The sequence below is a fragment of the Pelodiscus sinensis genome, chromosome 4, assembly GCF_052426305.1.
Source record: "Pelodiscus sinensis isolate ZL-2025 chromosome 4, ASM5242630v1, whole genome shotgun sequence".
Lineage (NCBI taxonomy): Eukaryota > Metazoa > Chordata > Testudines > Trionychidae > Pelodiscus > Pelodiscus sinensis.
The window spans coordinates 117,551,749-117,573,878 of record NC_143055.1 but is presented as its reverse complement, the minus strand read 5'-3'; the positions used below and the strand labels follow the sequence as shown (position 1 = coordinate 117,573,878).

General features: G+C 42.7%; 1 protein-coding gene across 8 annotated transcripts in view; it reads left to right on the top strand.

Annotated features, from left to right (window-relative positions):
• The window catches only part of SMARCAD1 (SNF2 related chromatin remodeling ATPase with DExD box 1), a 90,316-nt gene that overhangs the window by 52,311 nt on the left and 15,875 nt on the right, over window positions 1–22,130 (top strand). For 7 of the 8 annotated variants that reach the window (XM_075929609.2, XM_075929610.2, XM_075929608.2 and 4 more), the window contains 6 exons: window positions 9,618–9,820; window positions 13,019–13,109; window positions 16,161–16,260; window positions 19,420–19,479; window positions 19,670–19,745; window positions 21,688–21,823. In XM_075929609.2, the coding sequence (XP_075785724.2) occupies window positions 9,618–9,820; window positions 13,019–13,109; window positions 16,161–16,260; window positions 19,420–19,479; window positions 19,670–19,745; window positions 21,688–21,823 (666 nt within the window). Of the gene's footprint in view, window positions 1–7,655; window positions 7,748–9,617; window positions 9,821–13,018; window positions 13,110–16,160; window positions 16,261–19,419; window positions 19,480–19,669; window positions 19,746–21,687; window positions 21,824–22,130 lie in introns of those variants that run through there. The other variant, XM_006111956.5, reaches the window with a different exon arrangement.

Below are 22,130 nucleotides of genomic sequence, written 5' to 3'. Positions count from 1 at the left end.
ACTTTCATTGTTTGGTTGGTTGATAATGTGTGAGCATCCAATATCATGCATACCATTTGCATGAGAATTAGACCTGTGAATGAAGTTAAGTTCCAATATTTCTCTGTGTATTTGGGTTGTGGAATGGGTCTAAAACAAAACAGCAACTTAGAGATCCATTAATGAGTGTATAGGAAGATTAAAGTGTTCTCCAGCAGGTTCTGTGCGTTGCCTTTTCAGATATCTGATTTGTGTCCACTAATTCTTTCCTGTAGAGATTGTCCAGTTTGGCCAATATACACTGAAGTGGTGCATTGCTGGCATTTGATGGCATAGATCACATTAGTGGATGTGCAGTTAAATGAGCCTTTGATTTGGTGGCTAATGTCATTGGGTTCAGTGATGAAATCGCTGGTGTAGACGTGTGTGCAGAGTTGGCACCGGGGCTGATTGCAGGGGTGGGTTCCTGGATGATTGATGGAGGTGTGTTGCGTGGTTACTGGAAAGAATTTGTTTGAGGCGGGGGGGTTGTCTGTAAGCGAGTATTGGCCTTTCCCCCAAGGCATCTGAGAGTGAGGGGTCATTTTCTAGGATAGGTTGTAGATTGTTGATAATGCGTTGGAGAGGTTTATGTTGAGGACTGTAGGTAATAACCAGAGGAATTCTGATGTTTTCTCTTCTGGGTCTGTCTTGAAATAGTTCATGTTTGGGTACTTTTTTGGCTCTGTTGATCTGTTGTTGTTTTTTTTTCACTTCACCACGTGGGTATTTCAGTTTTAAGAATGGTGTATATATAGATCCTGTAAGTGTTTGTGTGTCTCTGTGGGATTGGAGCTTAGGGCTTGGCTGTATACAGTAGTTTGGGAAATGTGTCTGGGATGGAAGCTAGAGGCATGTCGGTAGGTTTTTGGTATAGGATGGTGGACATTTGTCCATCATTTAATAGTACTGTAGTGTCAAGGAAGTGGATTTTTCACTGATCCAGGCTGAGGTTGATGGAAGTTGTTGAAATCCCTGTGAAATTCTTCAAGGATTTGTTTCCCGTGAGTCCATATGACAAAGACATCATCAGTGTAGCATAAGTAGAGTGAGGGTTTTAGGGGGTGAGAGCTGAGGAAACGTTCAAGGTCAGCCATAAAGATGTTGGCATATTGTGGTGCCATGCAGGTGCCCATGGCTGTGCCACTAACATGAAGATAAAAATTGTCTCCAAATCGGAAGTAGTTATGGGTGAAGACAAAGTTGTAGAGCTCTGTAACCAGGTGTGCAGTTCTATCATCGGGCATGGTGTTCCTGGTAGCCTGTAATCTGTCTTCATATGGAATGTTGGTGTAAAGAGCTTCTATGGTGGCCACGTTGGTATTTTCAGATAGATTACTGACCTTTTGTAGTTTCCTCAGGAAGTCGGTGGTGTCTCAAAGATAGCTAGGGTTGCTGGTGGTGTAGGGTCTTAGGAGAGAGTCAGTGTAGCCAGATAGTCCTGTTGTAAATGTGCCAATGCTTGAAATGATGGGCCATCTGGGATTTCCAGGTTTTGTGTATCTTGGTTAGCAGATAGAAGACTACTGATTAGGGGGGGTGTTAGTGTAAATTTGGTCCTGAGCAGCATCAGGGAGCCTCATGAGCTGTTTCAGGGTTTTTTGGTATTCTTTAGTGGGATCACAGGAGAGAGGCTTGGAGAATTTGGTGTTGGTGAGTTGTCTGGTCGCCTCCTGTTCATAATCTATTCTGTTCATGATGATTACAGCACCACCTTTGTTAGCCTCTTCGATTATGATGTTAGAATTGTTTTTGAGGCCGTGTATAGCATTGCATTCAGCGTGGCTGAAGTTATATGTTGTTGTTTGCTGACAATGTCAGCTCAAGCATGTTTGCAGAAGCAGTCGATGTAGAAATCAAGATTCTCGTTATGACCATTAGTAAGGGTCCACATAGAAGCCTTCCTCTTGTGGGATTGCTGGGGGGGAACAGCAAAGTCAGTGTGTTGTATATCTGTGTGTTGGAAATATTCCTTTAGGCAGAGACGGCAAAAATAGGCTTCCAGATCCCCACAGGACTGAATCATATTCATGTAGATGGTGAGGCAGAAGGAGAGTCTTCGAGGTAGGACAGATTCCTCTGCTGGGCTGAGAGAATGGTTGGATAGGTTGACAGTGTTGCTATGTGAGTTGAAAATATTGGGAATGAGAGATTCAGAAGTGTGTAGGAGTTTGGATAGTTTTTTGTCCTTTTTCTTCTGAAGGGAGATGAAGTGATCCTTGTAGGTGATTTGTTGAATTTTAGTAAAGTCTGGAAAAGATGGAGTGAGTGTGTGTGTGTGTGTGTGTGTGTGTGTGTGATGGTAGTTTCTATTGTTGAGAGCTCCTCCTTGATTTTCTTCTGCTTCTTGTATAGAATGCTGACAAGGTGGTTCCTGAGTTTCTTGGTAAGAGTGTGGCAAAATCTCTGGCTGTAGTCTGGGATACGTGGATTTTTCACCCTTAGTGTCTTAGGTCTGATGTGCGTCTGTTTGCACTTGGAAAGGAAGATGATGTCTATTTGCAAGTTTCTTTGTCTAGTTGATGGATTTCCTCTCCATATGGCTGAACGCAGTGCCTTCATGTTCAAAAGCTTTAGAGGGGTAGCCGAGTTAGTCTGTAACAGGAAAAACTTAACCCCCTCCCCCCCAAGTAATCTAGTAGCACCTTAAAGACTAATAAAACATGAGCTTTTGTGGGCACAACCTACTTTTTCAGATGACCAGAGTGTTGGAAGGAGGAGTGGTCATCTGAAAAAGTGGGCTGTGCCCACAAAAGCTCATGATACCATCTATGTGATTTGTTAGTCTTTAAGGTGTTACTAGACTATTTGTTGTTTAAGTTTTTCCTGTTACAGACTAACTCAGCTACCACTATGAAGCTTTCATATATTTGTGTTAGTTTCTAAGGTGCTACAGGACCATTGTCGTGTTTAAAGTTTTTTCTAGCTCAGAGTTACTTCTCTGGTAGGACAGACTTGTGCTCTGATGTTGGAAGCAGGCATTACTGAAGCACTCAGAACACTGACATCCATAGTTCTTGCCAAAACAAAAATGTCCCCCTTGTGTCAAGGGGCACTCTTCTCTTTGCTGCTCCCTAAGGCTTCTGCTTGGGAGGTATAGGATCATACAGACAAATGGGCCACTCCTTTTCTGTAAGCTTCATGCCTTTCTTTGAACTGCAGGGAGGTGAATGCTGACTGCAGTAGATAAGTGAGTTAGGAAATAAGGAACCTGTTGGGAGCTGTGCCATCACTGCAGGGTAAGGAGGCTGTCCCTGGCACCTGGTCAAGAGACATTCATGGGAAAACCCTTCCCCAGTGGCACCTAATCTCTTGCTATTCCCATAAATATTGTTTGACTCTGTGGAGACCCTCCACCCAATTCCTTTGCACCCTACAAAGCAACCAAAAATAGTACTGGCTTCCCAATGGAGGGTAAATAGATCTTTTGGGGGAAAAGCATAGGCTGGGACTTGAGTTCCAAGTACTGGTGCTGTTCAAATGCATGTTCCCTATAGGTGATCAGAGGAGTAGCCAGGCTCATGACTCAAGTGAGGAAATGCTAGGAGAAAAGTGAAAATTAGTCTAGTTTTAGATAGGGATGCTATGGACTAGTGGACTATCCGATAAGCAAATGTTTATCGGAAAGTCAACAGGATAGTCAGCTAGTTGCTCCCATTTCCCCCCCACCCCTTTGCTGCCTCTATCAGAGACAGCAAGAGATGGCGAAGAGGGGAGTACTTCAAAGTGGCAGCACCACATGGAGCCCAGGGTCAGCTAGGGAGTCCCCAGCTGATTCCAGGCCCCAAACCACTTTGAAATGCCATGCAGAGCCTTTGAAATTGGCAGTGCTGCACTAAGCCCAAGGTCAGCTGCGGAGTTTCCAGCTGATCCTGGGCTCCAAGTGGTGCTGCCACTTTGAAATGCTGCACGGAGCCTGGGGTCAGCTGGTGAATCCGCAGCAGAACCCAGGCTTAGTGGGGTGCTGCTGCTTTGAAATGTCAGATGGAGCCAGGGATCAGCTAGGGACTCCCCAGATAACCCTGGGCCCTGTGCGGGATGCTAACTTGGAAATGTACAAGAGTCCCCAGCGGGGGCTCTTGTGAATTTCAAAGCAGAAGCGCCCACGTGGAGTGCAGAGTCAGAGGGACTTCCTGCTGGCCCTGGGCTCCACGCAGTGTTCGAACTTTGAAATGCACAAGAGCCCCCACTGGAACTCTTGTACATTTTAAAGGCAGAACGCGGAAGTGCCTATCAACTAGTCGAGTAGTCAGTGGAAATTCTGTCGACTACTCGGCTAATAAATTAATCACAAGGTAACATCCCTAGTTTTAGATTTGAGACAAAACCAAAATTAAAGGTTACATTTGGAGAATGTTAGCTATGTAGTAAATTGTCGTCGTCATTGTGTAATTTTTTTAAATTCTGCTTGGGAAAACCTGAGTATATTACCCCAATTTTATATCATTTTCTGAAGACCAGTGTTTCTTAAACTTTTTAAGACTGAGGAACACCAAACAATATTTTTTTTTATTTTTGCTGAGCCCTCCCCCCCCCCCCCCCAAAAAAAAAAGGAAGCTTGCTCCTTTTAAGCACAGCCATTTGAACACTGTTCTCTCCATGTATGGTGACCATATTTTCTGAACCAAAATTAGGGACACATTACCTACACCTCCTGACCTTTGTTGACTATGCCTCTGACTCTCGGGGTCAAGATGGACACATGACCAGAAGTAAAAGTAACCCCCTCTAAGAACTTTTCCCACCATCCTCCTACCTCCACCGAACCCTCTGGTCCTGGTCTCTTCTCTGCACGTGTCTGTCCTTCTGCTTCATCCCCAGAATCCCCTGGCACCTGCACCTTCCCTTCCCCCTGCATGCTCCTGCTGCTTCCTCCTTCCCTCACTGCCCCTTCCCCCTTGCCCTCTTTCTCCCTCATGCCCATCCTCCTCACCACCCTCTGCCCCAGTTCCCTCTCATGCCCCTCTGTGCCCTCACATATGACTCACTCCATCCCTGTCTTCCTCATGCCCACTCCTCCTTTCAACCCGTCTCCCAGCACCTCTCCCTCCCCTTGCTTCTTCTTGCCCCAATGCCCTTCCCCTCTCCTCTCCCAGCATCACCCTGTCCCCTCCACCTTCCCACCCACTGACACCTCTCTTCCCTCCTCCTGCCCTTTTCCTCACTGTCTCCACTTGGTCCCCTGGCGTTTGTCTCTCCTCCATCCTGTCCCTTGGTTCCTTCCCTTTTCTCCTGCCCTGCCCCTCAGCACAAGTCTCTTCCTCTCCCACCCTCCTTCCCCCTAGTCCTCTCCGAGCCCATCTCCCACCTTTTGCCTTCCACTTTGTGGGGCTGGCGTCTGTGGTCAGGCCCCAGAAGTCCCTGCAGTCCTGGCCCCAGCTACTTCCAAGGCAGGACCACTTGCCGGGCCTGGATCTGGGCTGCCCACGGTGCTAATGTTAGTCCCGCATTCCAGTCCCCGCACCAGCTTTGGCTCCCATTAGGAGCGTGGAGGGGGGAAGCCCCCACCTTCCCAGATCTGGCTTGCAGAGTGCGGCAGAGCGAGCAGGTCCATGCACTGCTGCTCCCACAGCGGGATGGGAAGGGACGGAGGGAGAAAGGGCTGTGCACAGTGCGCACTGGCAGAGCCCAAACGTACCCGGCTCTGCAGCGCTCCAGCTGAGCTCTGTGCGGTCTCTGCCAGGACTCTGGTGGCAGCTTCCAGGAGTGGCTCACTGGCTCCAACCAGTGCCTCTCTCCCTCCGGCAGCAGTGGCGGCCACATGTGGCTGGAGAAGGTCGGGCTGGCAGCACACGGCAGAAGCAGTCCCGCAGTGGGAAGGAAGGGCTACGCGGTGGTGGGGGCTTTCTGGTCAGTGGCGCGTGCTGCACTGGAGCTCAGAACTCTGGAAATTGTGTGCCACCAGCAGTGACCCTGGCTGCCCGCACAAAACACCAAGGGAGCCGCTTACGTGCTGGGTGAAAACAGGAAGTTGCTGCTGCGTCATGCTAGTGTTGGGTATCTTTAAATCCGAGACTGTCCCCGGAAAAAGGGGACATGGTCACCATATCTCTGCGGCACACCAATGTGCTGGAGAACACAGTTTAAGAAACACTGCTGTAAATCATGACACTTATAATTTTTACTTGGGGTAAATAATTCCTGTTAGTTTCAATAAGTAGGGTTAGGAAGAACAAATAGAATAGTGACTAAAAAATGTCCTTAAATTCTGTCAATTTTCATTATATTTTAATATTTAATATTTCTGTGCATTTTTATAGACCGTAGTTAACTTAGTCTCACATCCTGTATAACACAGGCAATAAAACTCTTCCCCAAAGTAATTCCTAGAGTACATTGTTTAGAAAGACCTTCAATCTTGATTTAAAATGGCCAGTTTACTGCCAGCCTGGGTGAATTGTTCCAGAGTTAAAAATGTACATCTTATTTGCAATCTGATTTGTTTGACTTCAACCCTCAGCTTTTGAATGGTATTAAACCTTCCTCTGCTAGATTGGAAAGACCATTAAGTATTTGCTCCCCATGTAGGTACTAATAGACTGTAATCAATCTCTTCGTTAATCTGAATAGTTTGAGTTCTTTCACCCAATCATTGAGCCATGTTTCCTAAAGCTTTAATCATTCTCCTGGCATTTTTCTGAACACAATTTATCAAAATCTTTCTTGAACTGTGGACATGAGAATTGGCTGCAGTATTCTAGCAGAGGTCACATCCATGCTGAATACAGAGGTAAAATAACTTCCCCACTCCTTCTCAAGATTCCCTTGGGAGCTCTTTTTCAGCTAATTATCCACCATGACCTCTAAGTCTTTCTCAGAATCGCTGCTTCCCAGGATGGAATCCCTCATTCTGTAAGTATGGCATACTTTCTTTGTTCCTAAATGAATGCATTATATATTTAGCCATATTAAAATACACATTGTTTTCTTTCACTCCGTTTACCAAGCAATCAGATCATTCTGAATCCGTGACCTGTCCTTTTCATTATTTACCGCTCTCTCAATTTGTGTTACTTTAATGATTTTGTTTTCTCCCTGATCATTGATTAAAAATATTAAATATTTTAAGGCCGAGAACGTAGCCCATGGGATCTCGCAGTAAATATGTTTGTTCTGTGGTGATTCCTTGATTGCACATGCTTTTGGAAACCCATCAGTTGGGTAGTTTTTAATCCATTTGAAGTTTGCCATATTAATTTTATATCGTTTCTATTTTTTTATTTAAATATTGTGGACTACCAAGTCAAGCACCTTCCCGAAGTTCAGGTATATTACGTAAACACTGTTTCTTTTATCAACCAAACTTGTCATCTCCTTTAAAAGTCATTAGTTTGATAAGATCTATTTTCCAGAAATATGTTGTCATTAATTATTTTACCCTCCTTAATAAATTGACAAAACAAGTCCCATATCAGCTGCTATGTTATTTTTCCTAGAATTCATGTCAGATTAACGAGTGTATAATTACCCTGAACATCCCATTTAGCCTTGTTTAAAAACTAGAGTAGCATTAGCTTTCTTCCATTCTTTTGGAACTTTCCCAGTCTCTTAAGATTTATTGGAAATGTCAATTAAACTTGTGAGCCAGATTGTCTGAAACTCTTTCCTTCCAGCAGATCTGTTCCTCGGTGGTCCATAGAGGCCATAGTGGAAGATGCTGCCCACTTCCTGTAATGTTGGGGCTGATTGAAACTCTTGAATGTAAAACATTATAGCAGAGTAATTCTAAGTATGCATTTTCAATAAATAAGTAATCTTTTTTTGTAATAAAAATAGCACCTGTAGTGCATAAATTGGGATACCTCTAGTTTGGAAGTCATAAAGAAAATGAGGTTCCCAAGCAAATTAATGTAGTGGGCCTCTGAAGTTAAAGCATGAAATACTGAAGAGTTGGAGTAGTTTTTAGTATTTGTTTCTCTGGTCTAAGAGGGGCTCTGTCTCTAGTTTTGAATGTATGAAGGATAAGAGGCCAAACCGCTCACATGATACCATAATTCTTACCACTGACACCATTTGTGTAGAGTCTCAAGCTGTTGCAGAACTCAGGGGACGTGAGTTAATTTTGCAAAACAGTACGGGTATTATTGAGAGAGAGCCCCCCCCCAAAAAAAGTCCTTGTTGAAACTGATATTTGGAGTATTCTATTGGCTCCTAACAGGGATGAAAGGAATCTCATCCATCTGAGAGCATTGGCAAAGAAAGTTTACTCTGGCAATGATGTAATAACCTTTGTATGTATTTTTCTTACAAAAATGACTAATACAGCGTTTAGGAAGTGAGACAAAGGCAGGCCAGAGGGCTGCTACAGAATAGAGGAAAGATAGCCCCAAAAGGGTAAAAAAGGCCTGCTAATTAGAGGTGGGTGGTTGCAGGACAGTTAGGAGCAGCTGGCAGGGAGCTGACCCAGCAGTTTGGGGCCAGCTGATTCTATTTCATGCTTGCTGGAGGCCTTTAAAAGCCTCCCCTGTTAGAAGGTGGGGTGGAGCATGAGAGGAGAGAGAGAGAGGCCTATGAAGTACCAATTGTTGTAGAGCTAGAGACAGCAGGGGAAAGGAGTCCCAGGAGGAGTGGCTGGGCTTCCTATTAGGGATGTTCAATATTGTTTATTTTAGTAATCATGTAGCTGCAACAAATTTTTCAGTAACGGCTACACTGTTACTGAAATACTCCCTGGGGGCAGGGCCGGCAGCCAGTGCACTCCCAGCTCCACTTTCGGGGAGCTCCCTACCTCCCTGCGCAGGTGCCTTTGTGGGGTGGCAGGCAGAGCTGCTCTGTGAGGGGAACCAGTTTAAAAATCAGTTCCCCGTGCAGACCAGCTTCCACCTGCTGCCCCATGCTGCTGCTTCTGAATCAGAGGGAGCAGCGCAGGACAGCAGCAGCCCCTGTCCACAGGGGACCTCAGCTCTCTGTGGACAGAGGCAGCTCCAGCATCCCACCTGCTTTCTCTCTCCTCCCCCCCTCCCCCGATACAGAGGCAGCAGAGTGGGCGGGGCAGGCAGCACTGCAGAGCAGGTGCCCTTGGGTAGCTGGCTTTTAAGACAGCTCGGCCCTCCGTCCCTGCTGAACACCAGCTCCTGCCTGCTCCTCCCCCTGCCACCTCTGAGGGAGGCAGCAAGGGCGGGTCAGGCAGCTCCATGGAACTGGCATGCTTAAAGAGCTGGCTTAAAAACCAGCTCCCCATGCATATCAGCTCCCGCCTGTTCTCCTCCTCCCCTCTTTTAAGTCAGCTCCCGCCAAGCACCGGCTCCTGCCCATCCCGTTGCTGCTGCCTCTATAGGAGGCAGTGTGGGGAGGCAGCTCCCGCCTCCCTCTTGCGGCCTCTGATACAGAGGCAGTGGGAGTTGTAGTCATTTGGATTAACTGATAAACCCAGGCTTATCAATTCATTGTTTAAATGGCTATATGCTAACATCCCTACCCCAGAAACCAGCTGCAAACCTGATTCCTGTCAAAGGCGGGGGAAAGCTGCTGGCCCAAACTCTGGTCAGGGAAAGCGGGACCCTTGCCAGAGAAGGATAGAAAACAATATTAAAGCTCCTTGATTGTCATTTTACGTTTTTGTATCATTGTCAGCTTATGTATGTATTTTTTTTTAATAGTTTACAAAAATGAGTAAGACAAATGGATTATCAGAAGATATTATATGGAACTGCAAAATATTGCTCAAAGAGAGAGAGGTGGTTCTAAAACTCATGAACAAATGCGAAGACATTTCAAATAAATTGACAAAACAAGTGACCAGAATCACAGAAGATGGAGGATATGGATGGAATATAGAGCAACCTTCCATTCTGAATCAAAGGTCAGCTGAATGCTTTCTGATGTACAGAAGAAAAATTTGGATGCTATCTACATGTGAAGGCAGAGATTTTTTTTCAGAAATATGAGCCTGAGATTAGGTGTTGAAGTTCATATTTAATCACCTAAATAAATGGACTGATTTTTTTTCAAAATTATTGAACATCCAGCAGCTCGCATTGATTTCAACAGCAACTGCTTTTTGCTCAGGACTTTTCAGGAATCTGTTTCTACTTACGGTAGAGTTGAAAAGTTAAAACAAGGAGTGCTCTGGGACTTTTAAAGCCTATATCCTAATAAATTCCTTTTTAAGATGCCACAGGACCTTGTTATTTTTGCTGAAACAGACTAACATGGCTACCTCTGAGGTTCGGGAACCTATTTTTGATCATTTGACCTAGCATTTTCTTAATGCTTTAAAGGGTACATGCTCTGTGCTATCATAATTCCTCTTCCCCCCAAAAAACTTTTGTGGTAGGGACATAAAAGAAGGTAAAAATGGGAGTTTCTGTTGTTCATGTGTGAGGAAAACTTATGCATAAACTGGTAAACCTAAACATTCTCATGCACTGGATAAAATAAACAAGGCAATGCAATTACATAAGTAAATAAGAGCTTGCTGTGCATATTATGAGTAAAAGGTTTTATTGAAGTGTTTTTGAAGAGTTTCAGCAATGGCTTAGTTTTATGCATTACAGGATTGAAATATGTAGATTACCCTGATGTTCAAAATCAGTTACAATTGACTCAGCCTGTCAACTTTCTAAGGCAGATAAAAATAAGTTCTGTGCAATTTGCTGTATGGCTCTTAGATCTTGAGATCTTGTAAACAGGCCTGTAGCTGTTCTGCACAACTTGATGTTTAAACCCATCAAAGAGCCTCTTTTAATCTCAGTGCTGCAAAGCAGCCCACCCCCATAGGAAGCATTTTCAGTAATTTAGCCTAAGGTCTTGTGTGCTCTATATGGTCACCAAAAATCCTATAGGCAGTTTATAATTGAAGCTATGATTTCATAGGTATTTTTAGTAAAAGTAATGGACTGGTCACTGGCAGTAAACAAAACTCAGTGCCTATAACTTGTCCCTGGCTTTTACTAAGAATGCCTCTGATTAAATCGGGGCAGACAGGGGGAGGGGGGAAAGCTGCTTGGGGGGTAGGGCTTGTGGGGCCAGCAGCACCAGCTGCCAGGGTTGTGGACTATGGCTACACTGGCTGGCCAGCCTCTTGGAGACTGCTGCTTGGAGCTGCCAGACCATGACTGCTCTGGCTGACAGGCTAGGGTCTGTTGATGGGGTCCCTGGACCACAGCTGCTCCAGCCTTCTGTCCAAGGGCCCCTACCTCGGGCTCCCAAAGCAGTGGCTGTCAACCTAAGCCACAGAGCCAACTACTTGGCCAGCCCTGGAGTCATTTCCACTGTCCCCGCTGCAGACGTCTCAGCGGTCATAGAAACTCACAGAATCCATGACTTCTCTGACCTCTGTCGCAAATAGATTTAAAAAAAAAAATTCCCATGAGACAACAGAGTGATTTAATCACATCATTTTGTGTCACCCTGCCCCAGCTTTGGGGTTTCTTGCTAGTTTCCAGCTCCCCTGCAGGAGGGCCAGGGGCAGCGGCAGTAGCCACCTTTGGCCCCCAGGTCCGGGGTTGCGACCCAGCGGGGAACCGCTGCTGCTTCCTGCCCTGTGCTCCAGCCTCATACACCCCCCCACCCCCACCAAGATTAGAGCGCCAGTGCCGGCTTCCTGTAGGGGCAGGGAAGAGAAAGCCCCGAGGCTCCGCGTCAGATCTGGCTTTCGGGGAATTGTGTGCACTGCTGTGGGGAGATGAGCCGCCAGAGCACTTTGCTCTAACAATCCACATGCACTCACCGGACACCAGTTCTCTTCTCTCCTGGGCTGGCCAGACACCCAGCCCATTCCTGACCCCCTTCCCACGTAAGACACCCTGCCCCTTCCCCCACCCCCCTCCATCCCCAGACTCCTTCTGTCCTTTCCTCTGCTCCTACCCCCTCACCCTGGCCATACACCCTGCCTCCAGCCTGCTCCTGACCTCTCTCCCCAGGTAGACACACTACCCCTTCCCACCTGGCCAGACACCATGCCCCCAGCCTACTCCTGCAGACACCTTCTGGACAGACACCCTGCCCAGTGAGGGTCCAGCCTCCATTTGGCCACAATGTCCTGTCCATGGCCCCAGTCCTGAGGCGGTCCCCATGGTCCAGCCCCTATTTGGTCACAGGAAGGGCTGGTGGCAGCCCCCCTCCTGCTGCGGTATGGGTGGGAGGGGAGGCTATGATCCAGCTGTAGCGGACAGATGGCAGGTTGCTGAGCATAGTGAGCAGGGGGCACAGCCCCCTAGTAGTTATAAACTTGGGATGGATAGTATACTCTTGTGATTAAAAAGTAACTATTTTGTTGAAATGTTTTGGTTATGTTATTAAATAAAAATAGTCATGAGCTATCACTTCAACAGGTGGGTCAGAGCTGCAAAATGGGTTATCATTCTTTATTACATGGAGGGGGGAAAAAAAGAAGAATCTCTCAAGTTCAGTTTTTACTTGTTAAAATAAGTTTTCTGAAGACAGTCACTGTACAAGAGACTGCTAATAAGTTTTTTGCTCTACCAGTAGGTGCGGTTGCATCACAATTCTATGCTAGAACTAAATGTGGAGTTTTTTTATGAAACTTTTAAATAACTGTTCCATGTTTGAGGGGTAGCTGTGTTAGTCTGTATCTGAAAAAAGCAATGAGGAGTCATAACATATTTATTAGGGCATAAGTTTTTGTTCTATGTTTGATAAGTGAACATGGAAAATGTGGGTGGCCCAATGTGCTGAATAACATGAGGTGGACTAAGGTCTATGTCAATCAATGATTAAAAAACAGACAAAATATAAATGATGTAAGGAAAATGATGTAGTTGCATTCTTTTTAAATAATGATTCAAATGTATAAGGGATTCAAACAACTTAAATGTTAAAACTAACTTGCTTTGTTTGTAATCATGGGATGGAGTGACTTTCAGGACTCCTAAAAGTGAATTCTGGGCTCCCAAGTGGGCCTCAAGTGAAATTAAAGGTAGGAAACATTACAGTAACCTGTTAGGATGAGAATTGTAGACAGTTATTATTTTTGTGATAATCTTTTATATGGAAACAATCAGAAGGGACTAAAATTGTAAATATTCTGTTTCTTCAGTATGGAACTAAAGCCATATCAGAAGATAGGTTTGAACTGGCTAGCACTACTGCATAAACATGGATTAAACGGTATTTTAGCTGACGAAATGGTAAGTAGAAAATTGAATATTTAAGAAATTTTAAAAAACTCATTTGACCTACTGTTATCTCAATAGTTAATATATTATGCTTAAACTATATATATATATCCTGTAGCCACAAATTAGTGACTTGATGTTAATTGGGTTGAAAAACTTGACTAGTTGGAAAATCACTTTAACAATATTGCTTGGAATTTTTCCCTTAAATTGTGAGTCGTTTTAGCAGCAACTAGTGAAATATTGCTCACAAATTCTCAGTAAACAGTGTCTCAATACAAAGTGTATTCTGAGGGATTTACCATTAGTATCTTTTGTAAGTCAGAAGTAGAAATATGATTGACAACTTCAATCATACTGTATTGTAAAATTAATTTTTATTTGCAAACCACAAGTTCTTTTATTTCGCCTAGGGTTACCAAAATTGCAATCTCTCTTAATCAGAGAAGGGCTTAAATTTCTAAACTCTGGATAATTTGAGATTAGATGATGGTTTTGGGTAGTCAAAGCCACTCACATGGCAAAAAACTTTTCTTGGAACAAGTGCACGTTTTCTTCTGTGGTAACATCGTACATTTCAAGTGTCTTGTACCAGATTGTAATTTAACCTATAAGAAAACTTTCAAATTCTCTTCACCACTTATAAAATAGCCAGAAGATTGTGAGAAAGATAATCTAATAGAGACCCTCCCCTGTATTTGGCTGTAAGGGGTGAACTCTCTTCTCCCTGGTGGGCTTTGAAATGGTTGTGAGAATAGGTTATTGATTGCTGGGTTCTTACTTGGCTGTCATCTGTAATTCTGACACTCTGATGATTAAATTTACAGCAAGTGGTATGATTGGTGCTATTGCCGTGGATATTTAATTGGGACTGAAATAATCCTTGATTGCCACGTACTTCACCCTGTGCTTGACATTAATATAGTGGTTCTCAACGTGTTTCAGTCCATGGACCACCAGGCCAATCAAAAAATGTTAGTGGACCACCTCCTTTTTGAGACATGATAAAAAAGAGCAGACAACGAACATTTTGGTTTGAAATTTATTTGTTACTAACATATTTTTGGATTCTCTTCTCACTGACAAGCTTTTCAGTGTTTGGAGTAGTACTTGATAATGCACAACAAATATCACTTTCGACTGCAAGCCGATTCCTCTGTTTGGACTTAACGTGCAACAAACACGAAAATCCAGTCTCACACATAAGTTGATGCAAATGGCAAAAGAAACCTGACTGCGCGTGCTGGCAGATTTGAGTAACTCCCAGTCACGCTGGCCCAAAATTTCTCTATGGTAGACTGCTGGTACTCATCTTGAGCTGCAAAATCATTTTTCAGATCCAAGAATTCCTCCTGCAGATCCTCTGGAACACTATTAACATCTGTTGTAAATGGATTCCTGAAGAAAAATAATCCATCCCTTATCCTGTCCACCTCTGGAAAGTAGCATTGGAATTCATCTCGTAACTTGCATAAATGATCAAGAATTTGCGTCCGAATGGCTTCCTTTTCCCCGAGCATGGCATTCACATATGGAAATTGAACCAAACTATTGCCTTCCACTCTTACGATCCAGAGTTCCACTTTGTCAAGAAAAGCCTTGATGATGCTTTAGTGAGAGAACAGATTTGCACCTTTCTCTTGCAGCTGAAGATTGTTTGTTCAAGATTCTAAAAATATTGACAAGATATGCAAGTTCTAAATTTGACTGCGTCAGCACATTTCGGAATTCCTCTTTCCCTTGAGCCTGGAGAAATAAATCCAACTCCTCTCTCAATTGAAAAACTCTGTTGAGTATGTTATCTCAACAGAGATCGATATATCATTGTTTCCTTTCTTCTTCCTCGCCAAGAACAAGCAACACCATCTCTTTTGCACAGGGGAGCACAAGTTGCTCTATAGTGGTGTGAGGCTTCTTGGCCTGTGTAACTTTGTATGCAACAAAGTTGGAAGCGTGTACTGCATTGCTTGTCTTATTGTAGAATGCACTTGTTGAGTCGAGGCGCTGCCATTTCAGACCTGATAACCGCTGCTCAAAATAATCTTCATCCTTTTGCAACAAGTTGGGGTGACAGCCAGATTCATTGAGTCATTCCCCAAGACTTTGAAACAAATAACTTGTGGCAAATCCACGCCTTCTTTTTCTTCACAAGTGAAGCCGAATTTGATGATGTCCTCCGAATACTTGTGCTTGACGTTTCTTCCTGTCGTTTCCATTATAAACAGCACATGTAGCACAGGACAAACGACACAGCAACCGCTCAGCATGACGGCGGCAGCGACACTGACACTCAGAGCCTCAGAAGGAAGTTACTGGTAACGCAACGCGGTTGCATCCTAGGTGACACTATGGATGACGCGCTGTATGCTTGTGAACATGGCAAAAAACAGCCTAACAGCGGCACCTGGTCACGCCATGTGGCTTTGGACAAAGTTCCTTTGGACCACCAAAAAAGTCACCATGGACCACCAGTGGTCCATGGACCACCAGTTGAGAACCACAGTACTAATACATCTGTGTATGTGGCAAATAGAGTATTAAGTATTTTAAATGGAAAACATAAAAAGACAGTATAGTAAAATCTGCTTGAAAACCTACTCCTACTGCGAGGAGCTTTCTGTCAAATTTCTCTTCAGAATCCTAGTTTTTGTCACCCTTGACATAAAAACCTGGAATACTTATCACAAAGGCAGACTTTTTTGTATAGGACATGCAAAGGAATACTTTGTTTTCCAAATAATGATCTGCAGAACAGTTCCACAGGCTGTGGGTAGTCAAGGGAGGGGAGGGGAAGAGTATAAATTAACATTTAAACTAAAATGAGAACATTTGATAAGAGTAAATGAAAAAACACGTCAATCTGTCATGAGGAAGGGTTAGGAGGAAAAGAGTAATAGGATGGTCACTCTCATATTGAAGTTAGTTCCTAGAAGTATATTGCCTAAATATAGGTGATAAATCCTAATATTTTTTATTTGTTACACTTTTCCTCTGGACATGTGTAAAATTTCTTTCTTTTACAATGACTGTATTAATTTTAGAGTAAACCATGTTTCTTCCTAGGGTTTAGGAAAAACAATACAAGCTATTGCATTCCTAGCATATCTCTACGAAGAGGGTGATAAAGGTCCTCATTTAATTGTTGTGCCAGCTTCAACTTTAGGTAAGCTAAGGGTTTGACAAGTATTGGTAATAAAACAATCCTTATTCACTAATAAAAAGATTTAGCAGATTGAAGCTTTAAGATCACACTTTTTATATGAAATCTTTACTTCGGAGGTAAGTTGATATTTCTTTATGATAATGTTGAGCTTTGTAAGGGTATGTCTGCACTGCAGTTACACTCGCAGGTGGCTTGTGCTAGCTTACTTGGGCTTGCAGGGCTCAAGCTGCAGGGATGTATAATTTAGAGCATAGACCTCTAGTTTGGGCTGCAGCCTGAGCTCTTGAACCCTCACATCTCACAGGGCCCTAGAGTCTAGATTCCAGACCAAGTTCAGGATTGCTACACTACAAAACAGCACCTCAGTCTGAGCTATGAGCCCAAGTCAGCTGGAATGGGTCTGCTGTGAGTGTCTAATAGACATACTCTCAATGGTTGAAACTAAAGCTGTTAAACCGTATTGATATTTATTTCTTTTAAAACACTCCTGCATTGAAATTACAGGTTGTAAGCAGACACAAAACTAATAATTTTGAAAACTAAAATTGTATATCTGTTTCACTAAATGCAGTTGTTAGTGTGTTAATTTTACTCTACCTTTGCTAGATTCAGGTCTTGTAGCACAGGATAAGATTGCTATACTTGGTGTTTTATTTCTTAGTTTAGGGCCAGATTTCATTTTTTAAAATATTACCAGATCATAGAATCCCTCACATAAGTATGCCAGATCCCTAAAAATGACACACTGTGCTGCTCTGCCAAGCTCCCTTTTTCTTTATTATTAAACTTGCTTGCTATTTTCCTCCGTTTTATAAAGAACATAAAATTTCCCTTACTGTAAAACAAGTTTGTGGAATTTAACAACTTTTTTGCTTTGACTCATAGAATTTATTATTTAAAAACTTCCTAGTGATTGCTTAAATAGAAGCATTTATAAATTATGTTTTAACTGCTCGTTTAAATTTACGGTGATGTAGTTGTGCTCGTCTCATCTGTATAGCAAAAACATTTGTCTTTCAACAGCAGAAATTGGCCAGTAAAAGATATTCCCTCAATCACCTTGTGTCCCTGTTTTAATTTAAACCCTTACACTTGTCTAAAATATTTAAATGTGGCTTTTAAAATACAATTTATTCCATCTATTCTAGTAATTAAAAGGATACCTTTTTTAACACTTGAAAGATGTACAGTTGTAAGATCTTTCTTCGTTTTTCAAGTCATTTTTAAAGACTTGTGGCAGTTTTCAGATTAATACTCTATAGATTGTAGTCCTTAGTCAAAAGAAAAAAGATTCAGTATGTGGAGTGCAAGAGCAAGAGACCTATAGCTGTTCTGTCAGGATGTTCCAATTCTGTTCTGAAGGTTGCACTTCTAGGGGACTTAGTTCAGTCTCTGTGCCCATTCGGTCCTTAAGCTTGTTTGCATACACACAAGTTGTGATTGACTTGGGCATGTCACAAACAATGTTCCCTCTAATTTTTTCTGTTCATGTGTGGAATACATTTTGTTATGTGCAAATATGCGCCACCAGTAGAAACACAAAACCTAGCTGTGGGTGCTCTGCTAATAAGCTGGGCAGTATTTGAATTTCTCTTGAGTGGTCGCTCAAGCTCACAGTTTACAGGGAACACTGGTCACAAACAACTACAGATGTCAGATTGACTCAGTAAAATGGTCAGCAACAACTTTTGATTATTATACACTTCAATGTAGATGTGAGAGAATTTCTATCCCTTTTCTAATTCTGCATCTAGTTTTGTTATGAGGCACTTATAAATAAAGGTCTCTCTAAATATTTAAAGAAATAAATGTCCATTTAGCCCAGAATCTGAATATTCCACACTGTGTAGTTGAACTTTTAACTAATACTATTTCAGTAGGGGGCTGTGCCCCTTCTCGCTACACTCACCGACCCCCCCCCCCCTTCACAAGGGGTAGGCAACCCTGACTCCCCCCCAGCCACTGCAGCTGCACCTGCCTTATCCCCTTCGCCCTCCCTTGACGTGCCAGCCCAGGCTCCTCCCTCTGCCCGCCAGCTTGGGTCCCATCTCCCTCCCCTTCACCCCCTGCTAGTCAGCCCAGGTCTGTTCTCTCCCCCCCATTCCCGCCCGCCTCCTTCTCCGCCAGCCAGGAGGCTGTCTCACCCCCCCCCCCCCCCCCCCCCCCCCCCCCCCCCGCCGCCGCACCAGCCCGGGCCCCTTCTCTCCTGCCCCACCCCCTACTATGGCCTAACCCTAACCCCAATGGCTGGGCCGTGGCATGTGCTAGGCTCGGCTCTAACCCTGGCAGCCAGAGCAGGTTGGGCCATGGTGCATGCCAGGCCTGTCTCTCCACATGGCCACCAGAGAGGCGGGGCTGGCAGTGAGTTGGGCTTGGTTTCAGGGATGGGGCCTTGGGTGAAAGGGGCGTGATTGGGAGCAGGGCTTTAACCTCCCATGCCTACCCCCTAGCCTGTGGGATGCAGGTTAGTGTGATACCGTCACTTTGTCATCCCACAGGGGAAAAAATTATATATAGAAAGAGTGGGAGGCAGGGTGGAGAGAGGGAGAGGATGAAATTAACTGGTGGAGGCTGGAGCAGCTCACAGAAGATAGAGGGCTGCTCTAGCCCAGCAGGCTCGCCACAGGCAGGGGGGCGCTCCAATCTCACTGAAGCAGCGTCTGCCTTTGGCCCAGCATGACTGGACTGGAGCGATGCTATCCCATCCCCCTATCCCCAGTGCCTGCCCCTTTCTAAGTAGTTAACTGATTAAATGGGATTTTACATCCCTGTTTTATATCAGACACCATGATGATAATGAGCAGGAAAAGAGTCTCCTTAAATTTATGTCAAAAAAGTGAGCTGTACAGGAGTAAGGAAAATCCTCTTTAGAAATGTTTACATGAATTAGATAGATAAATTGATCTTTTCTCAATCCTAAAGCTCTTGTGTATTAGCTTCTAGTGAACATGGGAAATCTTTAGCATCTTTGTCAGCCATTTTTAATATTGCAAGTTTTTATAACACTGAAGTTGACAAATCAGTGTCAGATTTTTGCATCAGTATAATTTTATTTTATTTTTAACTGCATTTTGGTCTAGTGCTGAAGAAGGCTAAGGTGTTACAATCTGTGTGTGGTGTTATATGATTTGTATATTGCTTTCTATTAATCTTTTACAGATAACTGGATAAGAGAGGTTAATCTGTGGTGTCCTGCTCTTGATGTCCTTTTTTATTATGGTAAGAAATCTATTAGTCTTCAAAATACAAAAGAAAAACATGAGTTTGAAAGCCGATGATGTGATAGGCTGCACATGCAACATAATAAAACATAAAATAGACATTGAACAGAGTTCAAGATGATAGTTTTAAATGCAGATAGTTTATGGAAAGAAAATGTTTTACTAATGTATTTTTTTTCTTCCTGTAGGATCCCAAGAGGATCGGAAGCAACTTAGAATTGACATTAATAATAAAGTTGTTCATTTCAATGTGATTGTGACCACGTAAGTACTGTAATTGAAGGAAACCAGTAAATGAAATTAAAATGCTGCTTTACGGACCTCTAGTGGTATTAGAGCATCATTGACATCTTGAAGATCAAATCATATTTCAGTTCTCAAACAAAAAGGAGCTGAATTGGGTCAGCAGAGTCATGTCAGTTGATTTTTTTTATTATTATTATTTTAGTCTTACTGTTCAAATGGCTAATGTCAAAGCTTAGCACCTTTTTCGTGGTGGATATGTAAAGCTGCTCTGACGCACGGCATGGTACTGGTAGAAGCTTCTACTACTTTCTCTGTTCTTAAGCTAATACAGAGGGAAGAGTTTAGAATACAATCAAGAGCTGTGAGGGCTACACCAGGAATGCCACCATCACTAGTAGCTCAAGATAGGGGAGAAGCTCATAAACTTTGACTATTGTGATGTTGGATATCAACATAATAGAATACTGTAATATGTTGTTGTCTTATGGTGACTAACCATAAAAGGAAGTTAAGGGTACTGGAAGCAATATATCAGAGATGTTATCTTATATTGAAAACAGCTGACGGGTAGTTGAATGAGGAATGCTTTGTAGGAGTATGTTGCTGTATATGCTACCATTTAGATTTGACTGTTATGGATAATTTCCACTGAAAATACAAAAGGCCCAGGAATTTTTATTCTTGGGAAAGTGTTCAACTACTCTGAGTGATATCCTACTTGTTTGGAAGCTAGACATTTCAAGCTGAAGATTTTACTTAATAACACCAGCATTGCATTCTTCTGTACTTTGCCAATGTCAAGTTAGGTTCTGTAACAACAACAACAACAAATGGTAACTGTGTCCTAAAGTCACCAGTACCATTGTGTCCCAAAGTCCTTCGTGTACCCCTTGGAAAGAGATGCTATAGATGCTCCAAATACAAAGCACAAATGATGTAAAAAGCCCACAGTAGGTTTTACACCTAAATTAAAAAATTATGGCTTATGTGCCTCTCAAGCTCCTGCTCTGTGCAGAAATGTGCCCCCAAATTGTAAAATCAAACAAGAATATGTTTTGTCTTCAATATTTTTACACTAAACTTTCCATTAATTATATTTTGATCTCATAAGTTTTGTTTTTTATCCTTTTTTCATTTTTTGTTTGACTCTGTCATTGACTTCGCTTCGTACTTTCAGATTTTTAGCTAGTTAGTTTTTCCTTTTTTTTAAAGCTAAATCTCCTTTGACTCCCATTGTCCTTCATTCTTCCTATGTGATTCCTTTCCCTATTACACTCCCACTTCTTCTACCTCAGAAGGCACCTGTCAGTTACTTACCTTAGGAATGAAGAGTTAAAGGTGAGGCCTACTCACCAGACATAAGGATTGATTAAGTGGTACAGAGCAGAGGTTCTGATTGTAGAAAGGACCATGGGGCCATCTTCTAGCTAGATAGAGGAATATATCAATGCAAGACCAGTTGTCCCTAGTGATGTTGGAGATGGGAAGGAATCAATAAATCATTTTGAATTAGTTCAGCTACTAGAATCTGTGTCCTTTTAAATGCATATTTAAAACTTAACAAACACATGCTCAGTAATTTGTAAATATTCATAGCTGTCTCCAAAAAAACTTTTTAAAGTCTTGCAACATTCTCAGTGAAGAGTATTGAGTTTAAAACTTCAGAAATGTTTGTTATAGCTCTGCTTTTAACAATAAGAGATAAAAATGAACAATGTAATATGACTTTTTGGAGTCAAAGAATGTGTTAGTTTCACCCTCACAGAATTCTGATGTCTATATCTATAATTGTCAGCCCCAAATTGTTGTGGTTAGTCTCTCTTAAAAATACTGGACATTATCATTTTGTTTATATGTCTTTTATATCCTACTTTTAGGGCTTATAATTTACTGAGTTTAAATTACAGTACACATATTGTTAAAGTATTAAGCATTCACTTATTATGTATTCCTCTGACAGGTATAACTCTGCAATTAGCAGTCCAGATGACCGTAGTCTGTTTCGCCGGCTGAAACTTAACTATGCAATCTTTGATGAAGGTCACATGTTGAAGAACATGGGTTCTGTACGCTATCAGCATCTAATGACAATTAATGTAAGAGATAGTTTAGAAAAGTCCTACCCTCCATTTTCTCCTCAGGGACCTGATGAAATTTTGGGCTGAAACAAAAAATAAAATTCTTTATGTAGGTTGTTGCGTGTAACAAATTTAGGAACATGACTGCATGCAATCAAGTGCCAGTCTGGAACTAGAACTGATTCTTTCTTTGGCAATTATAAATAGAGATTTATTTCCAAATTATATATAAAACATTTTATTCTTACAGGGTCTCTCTAAGGTAGCAATTACATTTTAGAATGTTGCTCAATCTCAAGGTATTACATTGAAATATAAATTGTCT